At 39.3% G+C, this 19,716-nt stretch overlaps 1 protein-coding gene across 1 annotated transcript; it reads right to left on the reverse strand.

The window, feature by feature from the left end:
• Window positions 1-7,649: 7,649 nt before the first annotated feature.
• On the reverse strand, window positions 7,650-9,064 carry LOC141630787 (uncharacterized). Its single transcript, XM_074443542.1, has 3 exons — window positions 8,708-9,064; window positions 8,383-8,601; window positions 7,650-8,294 (listed from the first exon to the last, which is right to left on the reverse strand). The coding sequence occupies exons 1-3, from the start codon at window positions 9,062-9,064 to the stop codon at window positions 7,650-7,652; spliced, it is 1,221 nt and encodes a 406-aa protein (XP_074299643.1).
• Window positions 9,065-19,716: the final 10,652 nt, after the last annotated feature.

The following is a 19,716-nucleotide window of genomic DNA, read 5'->3' on the forward strand; positions in this document are numbered from 1 at the left end:
AATCCAAATATAACTGCATCCCATCTTCATACTCAATATAACAAAATAAAACAGTGCAAATTCCATGCACTAAACTCACTAAACACCAATATTTGTCAACTCCCCATAAAGTATAGATAGAACATGGGAGTGAAAATCATTATACAATTTTCCTTATCCATATGATTTTTCTTTCTTTTTCTTCTTTTCTTATTTCGTTTTTTTTTTCCTTTTTCATTCTCCTCCTTTTTTTTTTCATTCCATTTTTTTTTCATCCAACAATTCTTTTTCTTTCATTCCTTTCAGTTCTTCCACCATCTTCTGAAATCAGATAGAATAACCAAATTGCAATAAAACATTCCAACAACTACTCGTCACTAGCTCGGCTAGGGTAGGAAGTATTATAGAAAGTAGTTAATAGGAAAAAAAGGCAATTTGGCTATGTGGGGCTCATGGGTTGAATGAAATAAAGGGAACTGCCTCTCCTAACATATGTCACCATCCACAGACCGAATGCATAGAGGTATTAAGAATACCAGACTCATGCTTATGCAAATTGATGTTACATGCCTTAAAGAGAGTACTACTCACATCCTAAATGAAACCGGCCATGAATGTCACCAGTTTATAAAGCTCTAACCTCAGAATGTAATGTAGCTTGCCGATATGATGAATCAAGTCTATTCGTTCAGATAAGAGAGAAACAAAAACTCGTAGATCATGCACATAATCATGCCAACTAAATGTCAAGAATATGCAAGGCTCAAGTAAAGATTTAATGTAGCGTCAAAGTTCAAACGTTCCGACTCAAATTAAATGTGAATTTTTTTTTTGATTTTTTGGAATTTTTTCTAAATTTTTGAATTTTTATGATTTTTTTGAATTAATTAAAACAACAATGCATGCGAAAATAATTAAACGTGCAAGCGAAAATGCAAGAAAACATGCAGACAGACATAGATATGGATGCATACCTCCCCAAACCAAACCGTACAATGCCCTCATTGTACCAAAAATAGGGAAAAAAATGCAAACTAAAAGGAAAAGGAGAAGTGGAGTCGGAAAACTTACAAAACGTCATAAAGAGGGACCTCCCCAAACCGACCATGAACATGGGAGGTCAAAGAAAGTCAAGCAGTAGCTCAATAGACGTAAACATTTCTTTGGAAGACGAAGCGCTTTCGATCGAGCAACTTGGAATAGCTCGATCGAGTAAACTGGTGGATGGAAGTCCTCGATCGAGTATAAAACTACTCGATCGAGTAAACGTGATTTCTGCTTTGGTCGATCGAGTAAGAATATCACTCGATCGAGTGATAATTACCCTAAAAAGCGCTCGATCGAGTAGAAAACTCCTCGATCGAGTAAAGTAACCTGAAAAACACGCATTTGAAAGCAAGGGAAGCATAAAGAGTTCGTAAAACAGCGTCTAAAGTTCAACATAAAGCTAAAGAAAAATAAAAAGTTCAACAAAAGTACAGTAAAACAGTCCGGGCTGCCTCCCGGAGAACGCCAGTTTATGAGGTCCCGCACGACCTTTCTGGTATCAATTAACTGGCGCGTCTAGCTCGTCAAAGTACAGGACTTCAACACGATTGTCTGCTTCATTCGCCTCATGGTAATGCTTCACATATTTGCCATTCACTTTAAACCTAGGACCTTCGGCATCTTCGAGCTCCACGGATCCAAATTTGGTAACAGCTGTCACCGTATAAGGACCACTCCACCTGGACTTCAGCTTGCCAGGAAACAATCTCAAACGGGCATTAAAAAGCAGCACCTTTTGCTCAACATGGAACTCCCGAGGTAGAATTCTCTTGTCATGCCATCTCTTCGTCTTCTCTTTGTAAATGCGCGAGCTATCATAGGCATTAAGTCTAAATTCTTCCAACTCATCTAGCTGCAAAAGACGATTCTGACCACATAACTTAGAATCAAAGTTAAGCTCACGAATTGCCCACCAAGCCTTACATTCCAATTCAACAGGTAAGTGACATGATTTCCCATAAACTAACTTATAAGGTGATGCACCAATTGGTGTCTTAAAGGCAGTTCTGTAAGCCCATAATGTGTCCTCTAACTTAAGGCTCCAATCCTTCCGTGATTTAGAAACTACCTTAGACAAGATCTCTTTCAGCTCGCGGTTAGAGACCTCAACCTGACCACTAGTTTGGGGATGATACTTCAAACCACGCCGGTGTTGGACACCAACTTTAGACATAATAGAAGTTAGTTTCTTTTCCTTAAAGTGCATTCCCCCATCACTAATGACGACCCTAGGGACACCAAATCGGGGAAATATGACCTTTTTGAACATTTTTATCACGGTCTTGGCATCACAATGGGGTGAAGCAATTGCCTCAACCCATTTGGACACATAATCTACAGCCACTAAGATGTACCTGTTACCTTTACTACACGGGAACGGTCCTTGGAAATCAATGCCCCAGACATCGAAAACCTCAACCTCTAAGATGCCATTTTGTGGCATCTCATGTCTCTTTGAAATGTTCCCTGATCATTGGCAAGCATCACAAGCTGAAACAAAATACTTAGCATCAGCAAACAAAGAGGGCCAGAAAAAACCAGACTAAAGTACCTTAGCCACGGTACGCGATGGACCATGGTGACCACCATAGGAAGAGGAGTGACAGCCTTCCAGAACTACTTTGGCCTCCCACTGCGGAATACACCGTCTGTAGAGACCGTCTGCACATTCCTTAAACAAATAAGGATCATCCCAGAAATACTGCTTAGCGTTATACAGGAAACGCTTCCTCTGGCGATGAAAAAGGTCGGCGGCGACTTGCCACGACAACGAAGTTAGCTATATCTGCATACCAAGGTTCTTGGTCAACAATGGATGATATAAGAGCAATTAAAGTATCGTCAGGAAAAGAATCATCAATAGGTAGAGAATCTTCCCCTTCTTGTCGCAACACTCGCGACAAGTGACCAGCTACAACGTTCTCAGCTCCTTTCTTATCCTTAATCTGCAAATCAAACTCCTTAAGAAGGAGTATCCATCTCAATAACCGTGGTTTAGTCTCCTTCTTAGCAAGAAGATGCCTCAAAGCTGCATGGTCAGTAAAAACAGTAACTTCTGACCCAACTAAATAAGAACGAAACTTCTCTAAGGCATAAACTACAAATACTAGCGGCTCTTTTGATGGTAGTGTACTTCACTTGAGCCTCATCTAGAGTTCAGCTCGCATAGTAAATCGCGTTCAAAGCTTTGTCTTTCCTTTGGCCCAGCACCGCTCCTAGTGCATAGTCGCTGGCATCACACATTATCTCAACCGGCAAGTCCCAGTCGGGAGCCTGTATGATCGGCGCAGAGACTAAAGCCTGCTTTAACCTGTTAAAAGCATAAAGACACTCATTAGTCCAAAAGGGGCATCCTTAAGTAGCAAATGTGTAAGTGGTTTAGCAATTTTTGAGAAGTCCTTGATAAACCGGCGATAAAAGCCGGCGTGACCAAGGAAACTCCTCACCCCCTTAACATTAACAGGAGGCGGTAATTGCTGTATCACTTCCACCTTTGCTTTATCAACCTCTATTCCCCTATCAGAAACTAAGTGCCCTAAAACAACTCTCTCGTTGACCATAAAGTGGCACTTCTCCCGATTCAAAGACAAGATTAACCTCAATACAGTACCGCAACACTTTCTCAAGGTTAGACAGACAGTTAGAAAAATCACTTCCATAAATACTGAAATCGTCCATGAAAACTTCCATAATAGACTCAATATACTCTGAAAATATCCTCATCATGCACCTTTGAAAGGTGGAAGGGGCATTACACAAACCAAAAGGCATCCTGCGATAAGCAAAAACGCTCTGAGGACAAGTAAATGTAGTCTTAGCTTGATCGTCTGGGTGAATAGGGATCTGAAAGAACCCAGAATACCCGTCTAAATAGCAGAAAAATTTATGAGAGGCTAACCTTTCTATCATTTGATCAATAAAAGGAAGGGGAAAGTGATCTTTCTTGGTGGCGGCCTTAAGCTGTCTGTAATCTATACACATCCGCCAACCAGTCACTACTCGAGTAGGTTTTAATTCATCCTTATCATTCTTAACTACAGTTGTCCCTCCTTTCTTCGGGACCACCTGTACTGGACTCACCCATTTAGAATTTCCAACAGAATAAATAATACCTGCGTCTAAAAGCTTCATTACCTCAGCCATCACAACATCCTGCATCTTCTGGTTCGGGCTGACCGACCGTCTCGCAAGGTTTGTGATCTTCCTCCAGCTCTATCCTGTGCATACAAACATCGGGACTAATCCCCTTTATATCGTCCAACGAATAACCCAGTGATTTCCTGTTTTTCTTAAGTACAGCTAACAAAGAGGTCAGCTGATCATTATCAAGCTTAGCGCTAACAATGACTGGAAATTGCTCAGTACCATCTAAAAAGACATATTTAAGATGAGAAGGGAGAGGCTTACGTTTCGGCACCTTTACCTCAATGGAACAGAGAGTGCTAATCATTTGTTCCACTTGCTCTCCCTCATGATCATCTAAATCATCAACAAGCAAATCCAACGCATCGTCATCGTCGTCTGGGCTATCTGCACACTCATCAAAAAGCATAAGGGCTTCTAGTGGGTCCTTCATAAAAGAACCCGACCAGAAATCATACATAGACTCGTCGATAATATCAAACGAATAACAAGTATCCTCTATCATTGGCCGAGCTAAAGTACTGGACAGACTGAAAGTGATCACGTCATCCCCAACTGCAAGAGTAAAACGCCCTTGTCTGACATCAATAACAGCCCCAACTGTACAAAAGGAAAGGTCTTCCTAAGATAATTGGGGTCCGGGTGTCCTCAGCTATATCTAAAACAATGAAATCTACTGGGATAAAGAGCTTGCCTATTTTCACAGGCACGTCCTCTGAGACACCTAAGGGCTTCCTAATGATCTATCAGCCATCCGTAGGGTAATGTTAGTCACTTTAAAATGACTCATGTTGGCGGTTTCTTGCAGGACGGGGAAGGGGCATGACGCTAACACTGGCTCCTAAATCACAAAGAGCCTGATCAATGACCAAGTTGCCTATAATACAGGTAATAGAAAAGCTGGCCGGGTCTTTCATTTTAGGTGGACCTTTATTTAAAAGCAAATTACTAGACTCTTCCATAAATGAAATCGTCTCAAATTCACTTAAATTTCTCTTACGCGTCACAATATCTTTCATAAACATAGAGTAAGTAGGTACCTGAATAACAAGTTCGGAAAAGGGACAGTTACCTGAAGGTTCTTCACAACGTCCACAAACTTACCGTACTGTCGCTCGATCTTTGCGTCCTTCAGACGACCTGGGAAGGGCACTCTGGTAGCAATGAGTGGACCCGCAACTTTCTCTTTACCCTTATCAATGCGTGACACCTCCACAGCAGGGGAAGATGACACGGTGGCGGAATTGGATAGTAAAATACGATCTCCGCCACTTCTGGTACTCGATCGAGCACAATTACCACTCGATCGAGTGGTTTCACATTGCAATATACTCGATCGACCATCTTTATCACTCGATCGAGTGATTTCTTCAGCAAATTCAGTCGATCGAGTAAGAATATCACTTGATCGACCATCTTTAATTTCTGCACTACTCGACCGACCAACATTTGAGATTGTTTGCCTAGCTATCCAGATACTCTACCCTTTAAGGACATAAGTATGAACCCATCTTGTCCAAATAGACTGAGGTTTATTATACAGTTTCCAGACCCATTTGACCATTTGCGCACAATTCCAACTGAGGACTTCTTTTATGCCTATCCCCCCCTTTAATTTTGGGGAACATAGTAATTGCCACTTAAGGAAAGTATGCCTACGAGGTCCATCAGAAATACCCCACAGGAAATCCTTGCAAATCTTGTTGATTTTCTTTATGACCACCTTAGGGAGTAAAATACTTGCCCCCCAAAAATTGTTTAACCCAAAAATAACAGAATTCACCAGCAAAGTTTTCCCAGCATAACTTAAATTCTTGTTTGCCCAATACTGAATGCTTGCTTTGAGTTTATCAAGCAGAGGCTGATACATATCTTGGGTAATCCGTGCATTGAACAAGGGCAAACCCAAATACCTGAAAGAGAATTTACCTTCACTAAATCCAGTGGCAGCCAAAATAAGACCCTTAACATCAGCTGCAACCCCTCCAAAGTAGATATCAGTTTTAGAAGGATTAGCAACCAAACCTGAAAGCACACTAAACTGATCTAGGCAGTCAGATACAGCTTTGACTTAAGGGAGGTTCCCTCTAGTGAAGACAAGTAAATAATCAGCGAAAATAAGGCGAGTAAGGTTTAACTGAACACACTTTGGGTGATAAGAGAAGTTCTTCACCTTAGGGAATGTTCTGAGAAGGCTTGATAACACCTCCATACAAAGAACAAAAAGGTATGGGGACAAGGGATCACCCTGCTTGAGCCCACATTTACCAGGGAAGAAGCCTTGCACATCACCATTTATCAGCAAAGAGTAATAGGGAGAGGTGATACAAGCCATGACCCAGTCCACAAAAGCTGAAGGGAAATGAAGGTAGAGCAAACAGTCCTTAAGAAAAGTCCAATTAACTGAATCAAAAGCTTTCCTGATGTCTACCTTTAATAAACATCTAGGAGTAAGATAAGCACGGCCATATTTAGAGACAAGCTCATGAGCTAACATAGTATTGTCAAAAATATCTCTATCAGCCACAAAAGCAGCTTGCTCTGGACCAACAATGGAGTCCAGGACCTGTTTCAGTCTATTATCAAGAATTTTACTAATGACCTTATAAAATGTAGTACAACAGGCAATAGGTCTATAGTCTTTGACAGTAAGAGGGGTATCCATCTTAGGGACAAGGACAAGCAAAGTGGAATTAGATACCTTAGGCATGGAACAAGTTTGAAAAAATTCCAAGAAAGCATTCTTAAAGTCCTGACCAACAACAGTCCAGGCATCCAAAAAGAATCCAGAAGAGTAACCATCCATACCTGGGCTCTTATTTCTAAATATAGATTTCAATGCATCCAAAATCTCTGGCACTCTCACTAGTTGTATAAGGGAGCCACATTGTTCAGGAGACACTGTATCATGCAGAAAAAGATGGGAAGGCAAAGGCAATACTAGAGTAGAAGAGCCCAGCAGAGAAGAGTAGTAATCAAGGAACCCCTGAGCCACCTCATGAGAGCCAGTACAAAGCTTACCGGCTGCATCAAGAATACTCCCAATGTTGTTCCTAACTTTCCTGGCAGAAATCTTTGAATAAAAATATTGAGAACTAAGATCTCCAGACTGAATATGCTGAACTTTAGCCCTTTGGAACAGGATTTGTATCTCAGCTCTTTTAACCTGAAGATACTCCTGCACCAGAGCCCTCTCCTCCCCAAGAAGAGTAGAATCCATAGGAGAACTACTGAGATTATCCTGGCAATGCTTAAGAGCTATCTTGCAACTACCCACTCTGTCAGAAAGATTAGTAAAGGAGGAGGTATGAAGTTTTCTTAAACCACTCCTAAGCTGCTTTAGTTTCTGAAATAGAGAGATAATATGCCCACCATAATAATGAGAGCTCCAACTCTTGCAAACAGTGCTCTGGAACTGAGGGGAAAGAGCCCAGCAGTTCAGATACTTGAATTTTGGTCTGCAAGGAGAAGCCATACCATCAATTTGAACCAGACAAGGGGAGTGGTCGAGACCCCGAGCATTTAAGAAAAGTAGCAAGAGAACGAAAGCTAGCAAACCACTGAGGAGAAACCAGAATCCTGTCCAACTTAGCCCATCTAAGACCATCACCCTGTTTATTGTTCCATGTGAAATGGCAACCAGTAGCAGGGTGATCCACCAGACTACAATTATCAAGACACTGACTAAACTCATCAATGTCAGCAACCTGGACATGAGAAGAGCCCAGCCTTTCATCAATATTTAAAACAACATTAAAATCTCCAAAACATAACCAAGGCACTGTAACCTGAGAGGAAATGGACTGAAGATGAGACCAAAACCCCCTTCTATCAAGTCTAGCATTAAGAGCATATACAAAAGTAACCTCCATATGCTTTTGGGAGGCAATATGAAGGAGAGAACAGTGTATGTGCTGAGCAGACTTGTGAAGAACAGTGAGAGCAACAACAACAGGGTTCCAAAAAATCCAGATACGACCATTGTAATGCATATCATTATTATGAACAAGTTGATAAGGAAGAAATCTACCACTAATATCCCTGATGGCTGTGTGCTTTACATGAGTCTCAATCAAAGCACCACAGTCCACCTTTTTATCCAGCAAGACTTGGTGAGCCTCTTGCTGCTTTAAGGGGTCATTTAGACCCCTAATGTTCCATATTGTGAGGATCATGGGAGGCAGGAATGTCTCCAGGATCCAACTCAAAAACCACAGCATCCGCAGTCTCACTGACAGAGTGCTCATCCTCAGTGTCCAGTACAGCAACCTCAGAAGAAGACTCTACAGTATGATCAGGCTCAATTAAATTTCCATCCTGAAGTGCAGAAAATATGTTGGAAAGTTTAGTAGCAACAGTTGTCTTCACAGGAGATTTCTTCTTCTCAGAAGTTTTAGGAGTACTCCCAGAAGCAGTTGAAGGAGCAACCACCTGCTAAGAGTCCACAGTTTTCTCTTGCATATAGACAGTCTTAGTTATAGCCTTAGGCTTACCAGCAGGATTGCATCTATCCTTCAATCTTCTGCAAGAGTGTGACACGATAAGGGGATTGAATCTGAACTGCCTTTGGAAGCTCCTTAGAGAGATCAACATCAATTAAAATTCTAGCAAAAGCCAACTTGCTTTTGTTGGTTGTGTGTTCATCAGAACAAATAGGATTGCCAACTGCACTAGCAACCTTACTCAAGCCAGATTTCGACCAAAAACAAGGCTCAATATTGGGGAATAGTACCCACACAGGAACATGAGTAACATTTAACTCATCCAACACTGTAGGGCTCCACGGTTTAAAGACTAGAGGAAATCCATTCACGTTCCAAGTATCTGAGCGAATTTTTTCCATGTCTTCCGCACTAGCAAACCTGAAATAGTACCAGCGTTTTGCAAAGTACATAATCTCTGGGGTTGTGATATGCTTCCAATAATTAGAAACCAAACTCTCAATCTAAACTAGCGTAGATTGTCTACCCAGAACAGTACCCACAAGAGTAGTTTGCCAATATTCAACCTCTTTAACAATATCCTCTTCCTCAATACTAACCGAGGAGTCAACCACAGGAAAGAATGAAAGATTCATACCTTTAAAGGAATTCTTCAATACCCGAGAATAAGTTTTCGAAGTAGTACCCACAGGAGAAGTCGTCTTCGTCCCAGAAGTAGAGGCAGTCCCCGTTAGTGGAGCCTTGCCCAACGGCAGCATAACAGTCTCAACAGGCTCATCTGTCACATCTTCAACAACCACAGAAATATTATCCACAGAAGCAGTAGGAACGGGAGGCTCCCCTGCCCTCGGCGGTCGGCCCCGGGCCATGGTTGCGAAGCTAGGTTTCAATCGCAATTTTTGAGAGGATTTTAGAGAGGGTTTAGAGAGAGGACCGACTTGAAAGCACCTACCTTAGATATATTCATTAGTTTATTATTAAAAGCACTTTCCTAAAACCTTCCTACTTCTCCTACCAATTTATATAAATACAAACCCTATGCCTCGCCATCATAATTATTCTTCCTTATAAACTCAATACATATTGTGAGGAGAATTTTTGAGACAACTTTAAGACGGAGTTTTCACCTTTCGCTAATTAAATTGTGGTAAGTTATCTAATCACTTCACATCAATTATTTACGTTTGACCTTGACCGTACCCTTGCCCGTTGACTGACCGTGACCATGGAGGGGGTCGTTGACCGACCATTGACCGACGGGTTTGACCACTGTCGGGGTTGTGTGGGCCGTGTTTGTGGCGATTTTGCGGGATTGTTTTGTGTAGTTTACATCTTAAATTCATTAATAATATTAGTTAATAATTATAAATAAATTAATTGATTGTTTATGTGGTGAATTTGTGGAGGAAGCTTTTTGATTATTTGATTGCTTGTGAAGATTTGCAAAAGGTATGTATTGGTAAAGATGGATTATTGTTGTAATTTTTATTCTGAGCATATCGTCGTAATTGTTGTCTTGAGCATATTGATATCATTGTTGTCCTATGATCATATTATTGTCTTGTTGGTTAGTTCTCTGTTGTGGGTTGGCTTTGTGAAAGAGAATTGGCAAAGCTATGAGATTGTTTGGTCGGTCAGGCACGGGATTTAGCCGTGGTCCTGTACAGTTATGGCTGGTCAGGCACGAGGATGTACAAGTGCCGTGGTCTTGTACGTATGATGGTCGGACAGGCATGGTGGCGTTAAGGTTTGGGCCGTGGACCTGAGCAGAACACCGTGTGGTGTCGTGTGTGGCGTGTTTGGTTAAGTCGTGTGATGGATTCCACGGTGGAGCCATGTGCGCGTGTGACGATCTTAGTTTGAGCCTTTTATTGTATGGTAGTGTTTTGTTGTTTGGTTATCCTACTCAACCTCGCGGTTGACTGTGTATTCGTGAACACCTGTGATGAACCAAATATTGGGGAGCAGATATTGCAGGTCTTAAAGATTAGCTGGCTTGAGGGAGCTTACGGGAATGCGTGAGGATTGACCAATCTACCTAGACGTCTAGATCACTTAGTGTAATACTCCGTATTTATGAGTCTTGGGGTACACTATCGAGTAGGCCTTACTCTGTCGAGTAAGGGAGTTTTGCGAAATAAAATAGTTTCTGACCTGTTGGGTACTCGATCGAGTAACTAGGGTACTCGATCGAGTAGGGGGGTACTCGATCGAGTACCTTGGGTACTCGATCGAGTGTCCGGTTTTACGGGGGAGTTTTCTCGGGTTTTGTTAATTACGCGATTAAGGTATTTAAACATATTCGTAATTGTTCTAAATCACTTTTTACAAAACCTAAAACCTGTTTAAGAGAGAAAGCAACTAGTCTTCTTCCTAATCGCGTTCTTGACAATTCCCGGAGTTCAGACGGTCAGTTCGTATCGTAGTTCGTGTCGTCGGATTCCTTGCGTCGAGGGTAAGCTTTTAATATAATTTCTATAATGTTTTGCTAGATTTGGTCAAACCCTAATTTAGGATTTGGGGGTTTTATGAATAGTAAGTAATTGGTAGTCTTTATGTGTTATATGTTAGGAGGAGAATTCGTAGAAGAGGCGTTTTGAGACAGCTGTAGATACCGTCTGCGTGTTGTGCTTTCCAGGTAGGATTTCCTACTCAGTATTAGTCCCATAATGGGATATTGGTGATGTGCTGTAGTTAGTTGTTTGAGATGATGATTGTGATTGTGATTGTGATTGTGGTTGTGTTTGTTGATGGTTCTCGAGATGCGTTCTCGGCTGAGTGGGGTCACTTGCGGGAGTGATCTCACGCCCTAGTTTCGCCCTTCGTGGAACCCGCCACGAAAGGGGATGTGCACATTAATGGACAGGGTTATCGCTCGTACGATGAGCGGGGCTTAGGTGGGAACGGTGCGGTCCCCCATCGGTGGTAATGGGTCCAGTGGGACGATCGATATTGAGATGATGGGAGTTGGTGATGTGTGTGTGTGTGTGCGCGTTATTCGGTTGTCTGTTTGCCTTATTGTTGTTATCTCTATATTGATTGTGTGATTAGTCGACCGGTGTTGTTTTGTAAAACTGCGGTGATCCATTCGGGGATGGTGAGAAGATATTGAAACGGTATAGGGATGAGTCTTTGGGATATTTGGGATGGCCCACGACATGACGATAGAGTCTTCCATTGTAGATTAGTATTTATTTACATTTCGGTTGAGAAATGATAGTTTGGAATAATGTATTACACTTTGATTTGGTTTCGAGGATTATATTTATTCATTAAACTATTTACAATAAATGTTGTTTCTGTTTTGTCTATTTGATTATCATACCTCGGGCAACCGAGATGGTGATGTCTTCATACCTGAGTGGTCCTGGTAAGGCACTCGGAGTATGGGGGTGTTACAAATGGTATCAGAGCGACGATCCTGAAACCTGTAACTAATGAATCTAATGAATTTAGGGAGTCAATTAAAATGAACCCGGGGTAAAGGTTGTAGGAGCTAATGCAAAGACTTGGGAGACGTCCTAAAGTCGCGAACTCGCCCTACAATTTTGAACCGGTCACCATGGGATAAGTGTCGGGATCGTTATGTGCATATTGTGTGCTGTGTGTATCTATGTAGTAGTATGTTGCATGAATTGATGATGATGACGTGAATTATATGTTGGTGGATTGTAAAACATGAAAGTATAATGATTGATACATGTAATTTGGCATGTTATAGTTATGTAAGGGAAAAGTGTTTTGTCTATATATATATATAAAGCGAAGTGTAAGTCTACATGTTGTTGTTGTCGTGTTGAGTAAAAGTACAGAAGGTTGGGAGTGTGAATTGAACATGTGCTGAGTGAATATGTTGAACGAATATGGTGGATAAATATGTGGTATGATGGATGAATTAGTGGAAAAGATGAATCATCGTGGTAGTAACATGTGAATAGGGGACTTGATGTCATGTATTTATGATTTTGTTTACGAAAAGTGATAGAATAAAAACATGTGGGTAAGTCATAATTGGCAAGTTAGATAAGCTAAGTGCATGATGAATGTTGTTGTTTGGCTTTTGAAAATAGTAACATATGATTATGAATACTGGTTTTATGAGTTTTGGGTTGTTTTCGTTTAACTTGGTTGTTGTTTAAGTTGTTTGGAAGTAAAAATCAAATAATTATGTAAAATCGATTACAGCAAAGTTGTCTTTAAACTGTTATAACTTGAGATGCGTAAATGATTTTAATGTGATTCCAATTGGAGGTGATAGCTTGTTCTTTTACGATTCTAACGATAGGTCACACGCCTAAAACGACCAAGAAATGAGTGAGTTATGACTATTTTACGAAAACTGGACAGTGCTGAGAATTGGGGTACTCGATCGAGTATCCTCGGTACTCGATCGAGTAAGGGGGCACTCGATCGAGTACGTTAGTTACTCGATCGAGTAGCCCTGGTGATTTGTTTTACGTGCTTCCGATCTTCACCTACTCGATCGAGTAAGTCACTTACTCGATCGAGTGGCTCTGACTCGATCTAGTGACCCTTGTTTTGGGTCATATGCTTATCTTTTGACTTCGTTGCATATTATGTTTAATTCAAAGTTATTATTTTGCTTCTTTATGCATTGTTTTACATGTATGTTGGTCTTGACGCGTAAGTTACCCAATTTTGTGGTGTAAAGAGTGGCACCTATGATGAGTATGAGTTCGGTGGGGAGGACATGATTTATATGTGTTGGGATTAGTAAGACTTAATTGAGGCATAGAGCATGTTGTGTGAGACGAGATGAGTGACATGATTGTATGTTGAGTAATGAAAATGTAAGAGAATGTGGGCAAGGCATGATGTAAGTTTAAGGAACGTGAGAATGAAAAGATTGAAAGAAAGGATGTGGATAGTAGCAACCTGAGATGTATAATAAATTATGGAGGGAGATGGCTAGAAATAGTGTTGAGTAAGAACATATGTAATGAAAGGTCGTTTGGAAATAGTGGTATATAGCGAACTTAATGGGACATGTCGCGACGTGGATTTGCGGTGTAGTGACCGAGTTTGGAAATTTGTGTTATCGAGAGACGAAACTACTGTGTGATTTCCTTGGGTAATTAACGGTATTAAATGAATTATGATTTCTAGAGATGTAAAAAGGGAGATGCAATTGTTTGAACATTAAACGTTGATTCTATGGATAGATTAGTGGCAAGTGTGAGTGATAGCATAATAAGAGAAGATCCATGGTAAGAAAGAGTGGGATGATGTCCGTAGAAAATAATGGAATTTGAGTTTTGGAGCAACGAAAGGGTAACTGGATTTCCAAAGAGTTAGCTAGAAGGAATAAGGAGTTGAACTATTAATTGGTATTATTGAGTGTAAAGAGAAAAGAAGGATAAAAGTAATGGTCGAGGAAAATATTCAGGAGTTATGTGATATAAAGGTAAGGAATCATCGAAATGTGTGATATTATCATGAGGATGTTAGTTAATGGTTATATGGGAGCTTCAGGACAACATGTTTAATAATGAGTTTCGAGAAATTAAGGAAAGTAAGAAGTTAGTAGAATATATGCATGATATGAGATTTTGGTGGAAAAATGGATGATGATTCAATTAAGGAAAATATTGGGAAGAATGTTGAGGTAATTTTGTTCATGGATTCGATGTTCGTTGTTTGGGATGTTAACCAAAGATAGAAAAGAAATCATGATGTTTAGAGATGAGTGAAGAGGTTTGATGTCCAGGACATGGTGGTAGTGTTATGGTCTTTGACTAGTGGTTAAGGTTAAGGGTATATTAGAAAAGTGGCAATTCTAAAGAGGTTGATTTTGTAAAGACTGAATTGATAAAAGTATGGTTGTCAGGAAGTATAAGACATAGTCTTAGGAGGTGGTTTCTCATAATGAGTGTTATCTGTATGGTTATGTATGGCGAAGGTCGTGGTGATGCGAATGGAAGAATGTGATGAGGGGCATGCGAGTTAAGCTCGGACAACAGGTAACCTTTGTTGAGTGGTAACTTACGTGGTCAGGATTGACTAGTTGGTTGTGATTACGGGTCTATGATATGTGTAAATGTTTGTGTGAGGTTCTGACCTCACAAGAAGTGGTATGGTGTGATAATTATAAAGCTGTTTTATGAATGTTCTGTAATATATATGTTGGACACGGTAGTTTAATTGAATGATATCCAAAAAGGTAATAATTTGATTAATTTGACATGGCTAGTTATAATTTTATGTGTATTAATAACACATGTGTATTCCGTGAAATGGTAGAGATGATGTTCATGAGATACTTATCTGTTTAATTCATATAATATGTTGCGTTGTGATTGAGTAAAGTGGATTTGAGTAAGTTTTCTTGTCCGAAAGGTTATTTCCGAGTCATTATTTATGGAATTGTATGTAGCTGTGATGTCTATCGATGTGGTTGTGGTGCCTCCGGTGGTGATCCGGGCACGGTATTTAGCATTGTGATGCGAGTATTTTCGCATTGTGGTGTGGCTGTTGGTGGCGGTGTTGTGATGCCGTCACCGGTTGTGGTGGAGTAGGCGGGATGATTATGATACGAGTTTTCGAAAGTGCATACCAGTTATACATAGATTGTTGTTTTGTTTCTTTGTTGTTCTTTGTGAGTTTTGGTTGAACATGTAGACAGTTGTCTTGCTTATTGATGTTTTCTTTACCAGGTTAAGTTAAGAATGAGGTAGAGTATGATATGAAATAGAGTTGAATATGTTTTCGTTGTTGTCATGGTATAGTGATGTTCTATTGATGGGACACGGTTGTGAGAGGTTGTTACAGTAATTTTGATCTTGTTCTAGATAAGGCTTTAGTAGACATGGTAATGAAAAATGATTCGTGGAACATGTGTTGTAATGATCAAAGCGGAGTAGTTCATAATCTTTTGTTGGGACAGTGAGTGTAGGGTGTTGGGGGAATTAGTGTCATATTAAGTTATGTATGAGTTTTGCGGTAATGAAGGAAAGAACTTGAGGATCTAGTGTGAGTATAAGTAACGAGTGTGGATCGGGAGTTATGCTTCTGAAAGATAAGTGCTTTACATAGCGAGGTATGTTGGTTTGCAGTGATAATGGAGAGTTAGTATGGTGATTTTGCTACGAGCCTTATGGTATAGGTTAGGGGTGTGCAGATTGATTTGAAGTATGAGAACTGTTGAAGTAAGAGAGCCTTGAGAAATAGGAGTGATTATGGAAATGAGGTTATAGGCAGTTATCTTTGTCATATGGTGGTGATGAGGATAATGAGATAATATAGCTAAGGGTTTAGTATTAGTGAGTTACGAGGACGTAACATTTGTCTTAAGAGGAGTAGGATGCAATAAAAGAGAGTTTCATGGTGGTGCATGCGGTAATATAATTGGAAGTAGAGTGTTAGCGTAGCGTAAAGGAGGGATTTGTTTTGTGGACAATACTTATAAAAGGCCATGGCCGTGCTTGTAGTAGTGTGATGCTTCAGAGTGTGGGAATATTGTATATAGTGTTGACAGTTGAAGGATGATGTTATGAGTCTGAGTAAACTTCGAGGACGAAGTTCCTTTTAAGGGTGGTAGAATGTAACATTCCGTTTGATGTCTAGGAGTGTCTTGATTTTGGATTTGATGGTGGATGATATTATGGAGCTAGCAGTGTTAGTGGATGGTGGTTGGTTATGTATGAAGTTGGTGTCGTGAGAGATATATATGTGGTGGATACGATATCGTGAGTCATGATAAGGAAGTAAACATAGTTGGTGGAGTGGGTGTTAAGAGTTCATGTTTTATGTTTGGTCGAGTTGTTGAGTTCTTAGTTATGTTGTTGTGTCTGGGTCGAGTTAGTATGGTTGTTTTTAGAGTATGGGTTGAACTTCGGGGACGAAGTTCTTTTTAAGGAGGGAAGACTGTAATACTCCGTATTTATGAGTCTTGGGGTACACTATCGAGTAGGCCTTACTCTGTCGAGTAAGGGAGTTTTGCGAAATAAAATAGTTTCTGACCTGTTGGGTACTCGATCGAGTAACTAGGGTACTCGATCGAGTAGGGGGGTACTCGATCGAGTACCTTGGGTACTCGATCGAGTGTCCGGTTTTACGGGGGAGTTTTCTCGGGTTTTGTTAATTACGCGATTAAGGTATTTAAACATATTCGTAATTGTTCTAAATCACTTTTTACAAAACCTAAAACCTGTTTAAGAGAGAAAGCAACTAGTCTTCTTCCTAATCGCGTTCTTGACAATTCCGGAGTTCGACGGTTTCGTATCGTAGTTCGTGTCGTCGGATTCCTTGCGTCGAGGGTAAGCTTTTAATATAATTTCTATAATGTTTTGCTAGATTTGGTCAAACCCTAATTTAGGATTTGGGGGTTTTATGAATAGTAAGTAATTGGTAGTCTTTATGTGTTATATGTTAGGAGGAGAATTCGTAGAAGAGGCGTTTTGAGACAATTTGTAGATACCGTCTGCGTGTTGTGCTTTCCAGGTAGGATTTCTACTCAAAGATTAGTCCCATAATGGGATATTGGTGATGTGTTGTAGTTAGTTGTTTGATATGATGATTGTGATTGTGATTGTGATTGTGGTTGTGTTTGTTGATGGTTCTCGAGATGCGTTCTCTACCGAGTGGGGTCACGGGGAGTGATCTCCCGCCCTAGTTTCGCCCTTCGTGGAACCCGCCACGAAAGGGGATGTGCACATTAATGGACGGGGTTATCGCTCGTACGATGAGCGGGGCTTAGGTGGGAACGGCCTGCGGTCCCCCATCGCGGGTGGTCAGTGGACGATCGGTATTGAGATGATGGGAGTTGGTGATGTGTGTGTGTGTGTGGCGTTTTTGTCTGTTTGCCTTATTGTTGTTATCTCTATATTGATTGTGTGATTAGTACTGACCCCGGTGTTGTTTTGTAAAACCTGCGGTGATCCATTCGGGGATGGTGAGCAGATATTGAACAGGTATAGGGATGAGTACTGGGATAGCTGGGATGGCCACGACATGACGATAGAGTCTTCCGCTGTAGATTAGTATTTATTTACATTTCAGTTGAGAACAGATAGTTTGGAATAATGTATTACACTTTCAGTTTGGTTTCGAGGATTATATTTATTCATTAAACTATTTACAATAAATGTTGTTTCTGTTTTGTCTATTTGATTATCATACCTCGGGCAACCGAGATGGTGATGTCTTCATACCTGAGTGGTCCTGGTAAGGCACTCGGAGTATGGGGGTGTTACACTTAGATTATCTAATCACTATTTACTTTATTTCCGTTTCAGTTATTTAAACGTACTTGTAATAATTATTTAACTCGTTGGATATTTTGTAATTAAGTCTTTTGAGGCACTTTAATAATATATCATCTTAAAGTACTTTGGTATGGTTTGTCTTTTATACTTACTACCTTAGGCAACTGAGATGGTAACACCTTTATTTACTTGGGAATGTTTTGCTAAAGGCTCTTAAATAAATGAGGGTGTTACAAAAACGATTATTATCCTACTTACCCAACTTAAAAAGGGAACGCCCTGCTGAGCCGAACCCGCCCCTAATGAAGAAGGGATTCATAGGTACTACTAATTGGTAAGGCTTATCTCAATTTTAATAAATGTGAGATATCTTGTCAATTTATTATCAATTCCCTGTAAGTGAACTAAACCGGCGAATTCTAGATAATTTTAATTGACAATAGTCGAAAATAAATTAAAATGAATGTAATGGCGATTTGGCATGAATGCATTAAATAAAATACATGTAAAAGACAATTTCTAGTATGGCCTCCTAATCTAGTTAATCTAATTAACTATTACAACTTCGGAAACCAACTCCTTGGTCCCTTGAACTTCATTGGAACACCTTCCAATATAACAAGGTATTTTGAAAACTCATGTCTTCATCGGAACTCCTTTCCGAAAGGCGCCGTCTTTAGGACACCGCCGCTCTTCATAACAATTAATTACAAGTATAAAATGAATTACATAACCATTTCTATTATAAATTTGTGAAATTAAAATTAAAATAAATCTATTAATATTACAAAATAGCGATACGAGATCGCAATAAATTACAAACCAAATCGGTATTCCTTTACATTACGGGTAATACCAATTTAACTAACTAGGTCATACTACACAAATTACATGAATAAATTACATAAGTTTAAATGACATTCATCTAAAAAATGCAGAATATAAATCATATTTAAACATGCTCTAAAATGCCAAATCGCCCTATAAATCATCGGTTTGATATAAGGATCGAAACTTTGATTAATTAAGCGATTTTTAACCGTTAAAAATCACAAATTAGTACTTAAATTAAATTTAAGTGCAAAGTAACTTCCCAACCTGTTTTGGGACTCAAAAATTAGTCTTCACTAATTTCATGATGATCTCATAACTTATTATGAATTATTGCTAATTAAAACTTATTTAATCATAACCTTTATGAAACAAATCCAAGTAAATAAACAAAATTTTGAAAACTTTTGAACTAATTTTTTTATTATTTTGTAACATTTTGTATCAAATACACAATTTAAGCCTTGTTTTCGCAATTTTTAATGTATTAATTCGAAATTAAATACAAACTATTTTTAAAAATCATCAAATAAATTTTTTAATATTCTGGAATATTTTCCAGAACCTAAAAAAATAAAAAATAAAAAATTACCCAAAAAATTCGATTAAAAAATGAGAAAAATATGGTTACATTTTATCGGTTTTATCACATAAAAACCAAAATACATGCAAAAATTAATCAAATTAATTTTCTAAATATACACTAAATGTATACAATATGAAAGTAACCTCAGATAAATTTTTCATGCTATAAAATTCATTTTAATGATTTTTAACTAATATAATCACATTTTATTGATATTTAGCTATTAAAAATCAATAATCATGCAAAATTAATCAAATTAATTTTCTAATTTTCACTTACTCTAAGTAAATCATGCATGTGTGACTATATAAAATTTTCATGGCCAGATTTAACATGCAACCAGTTTTTAGTTAACTTGTAACCATTTTCATTTATATTAAGTCGGTTTCAAGACGGAAAAATCAATTAATTAGCAATAAAATTCCATAATTAACCAAATTTGACCAAAACCATTTTAGGTCAG

The sequence above is a fragment of the Silene latifolia genome, chromosome Y (genome assembly GCF_048544455.1).
Source record: "Silene latifolia isolate original U9 population chromosome Y, ASM4854445v1, whole genome shotgun sequence".
In the NCBI taxonomy this organism is placed as follows: domain Eukaryota; kingdom Viridiplantae; phylum Streptophyta; class Magnoliopsida; order Caryophyllales; family Caryophyllaceae; genus Silene; species Silene latifolia.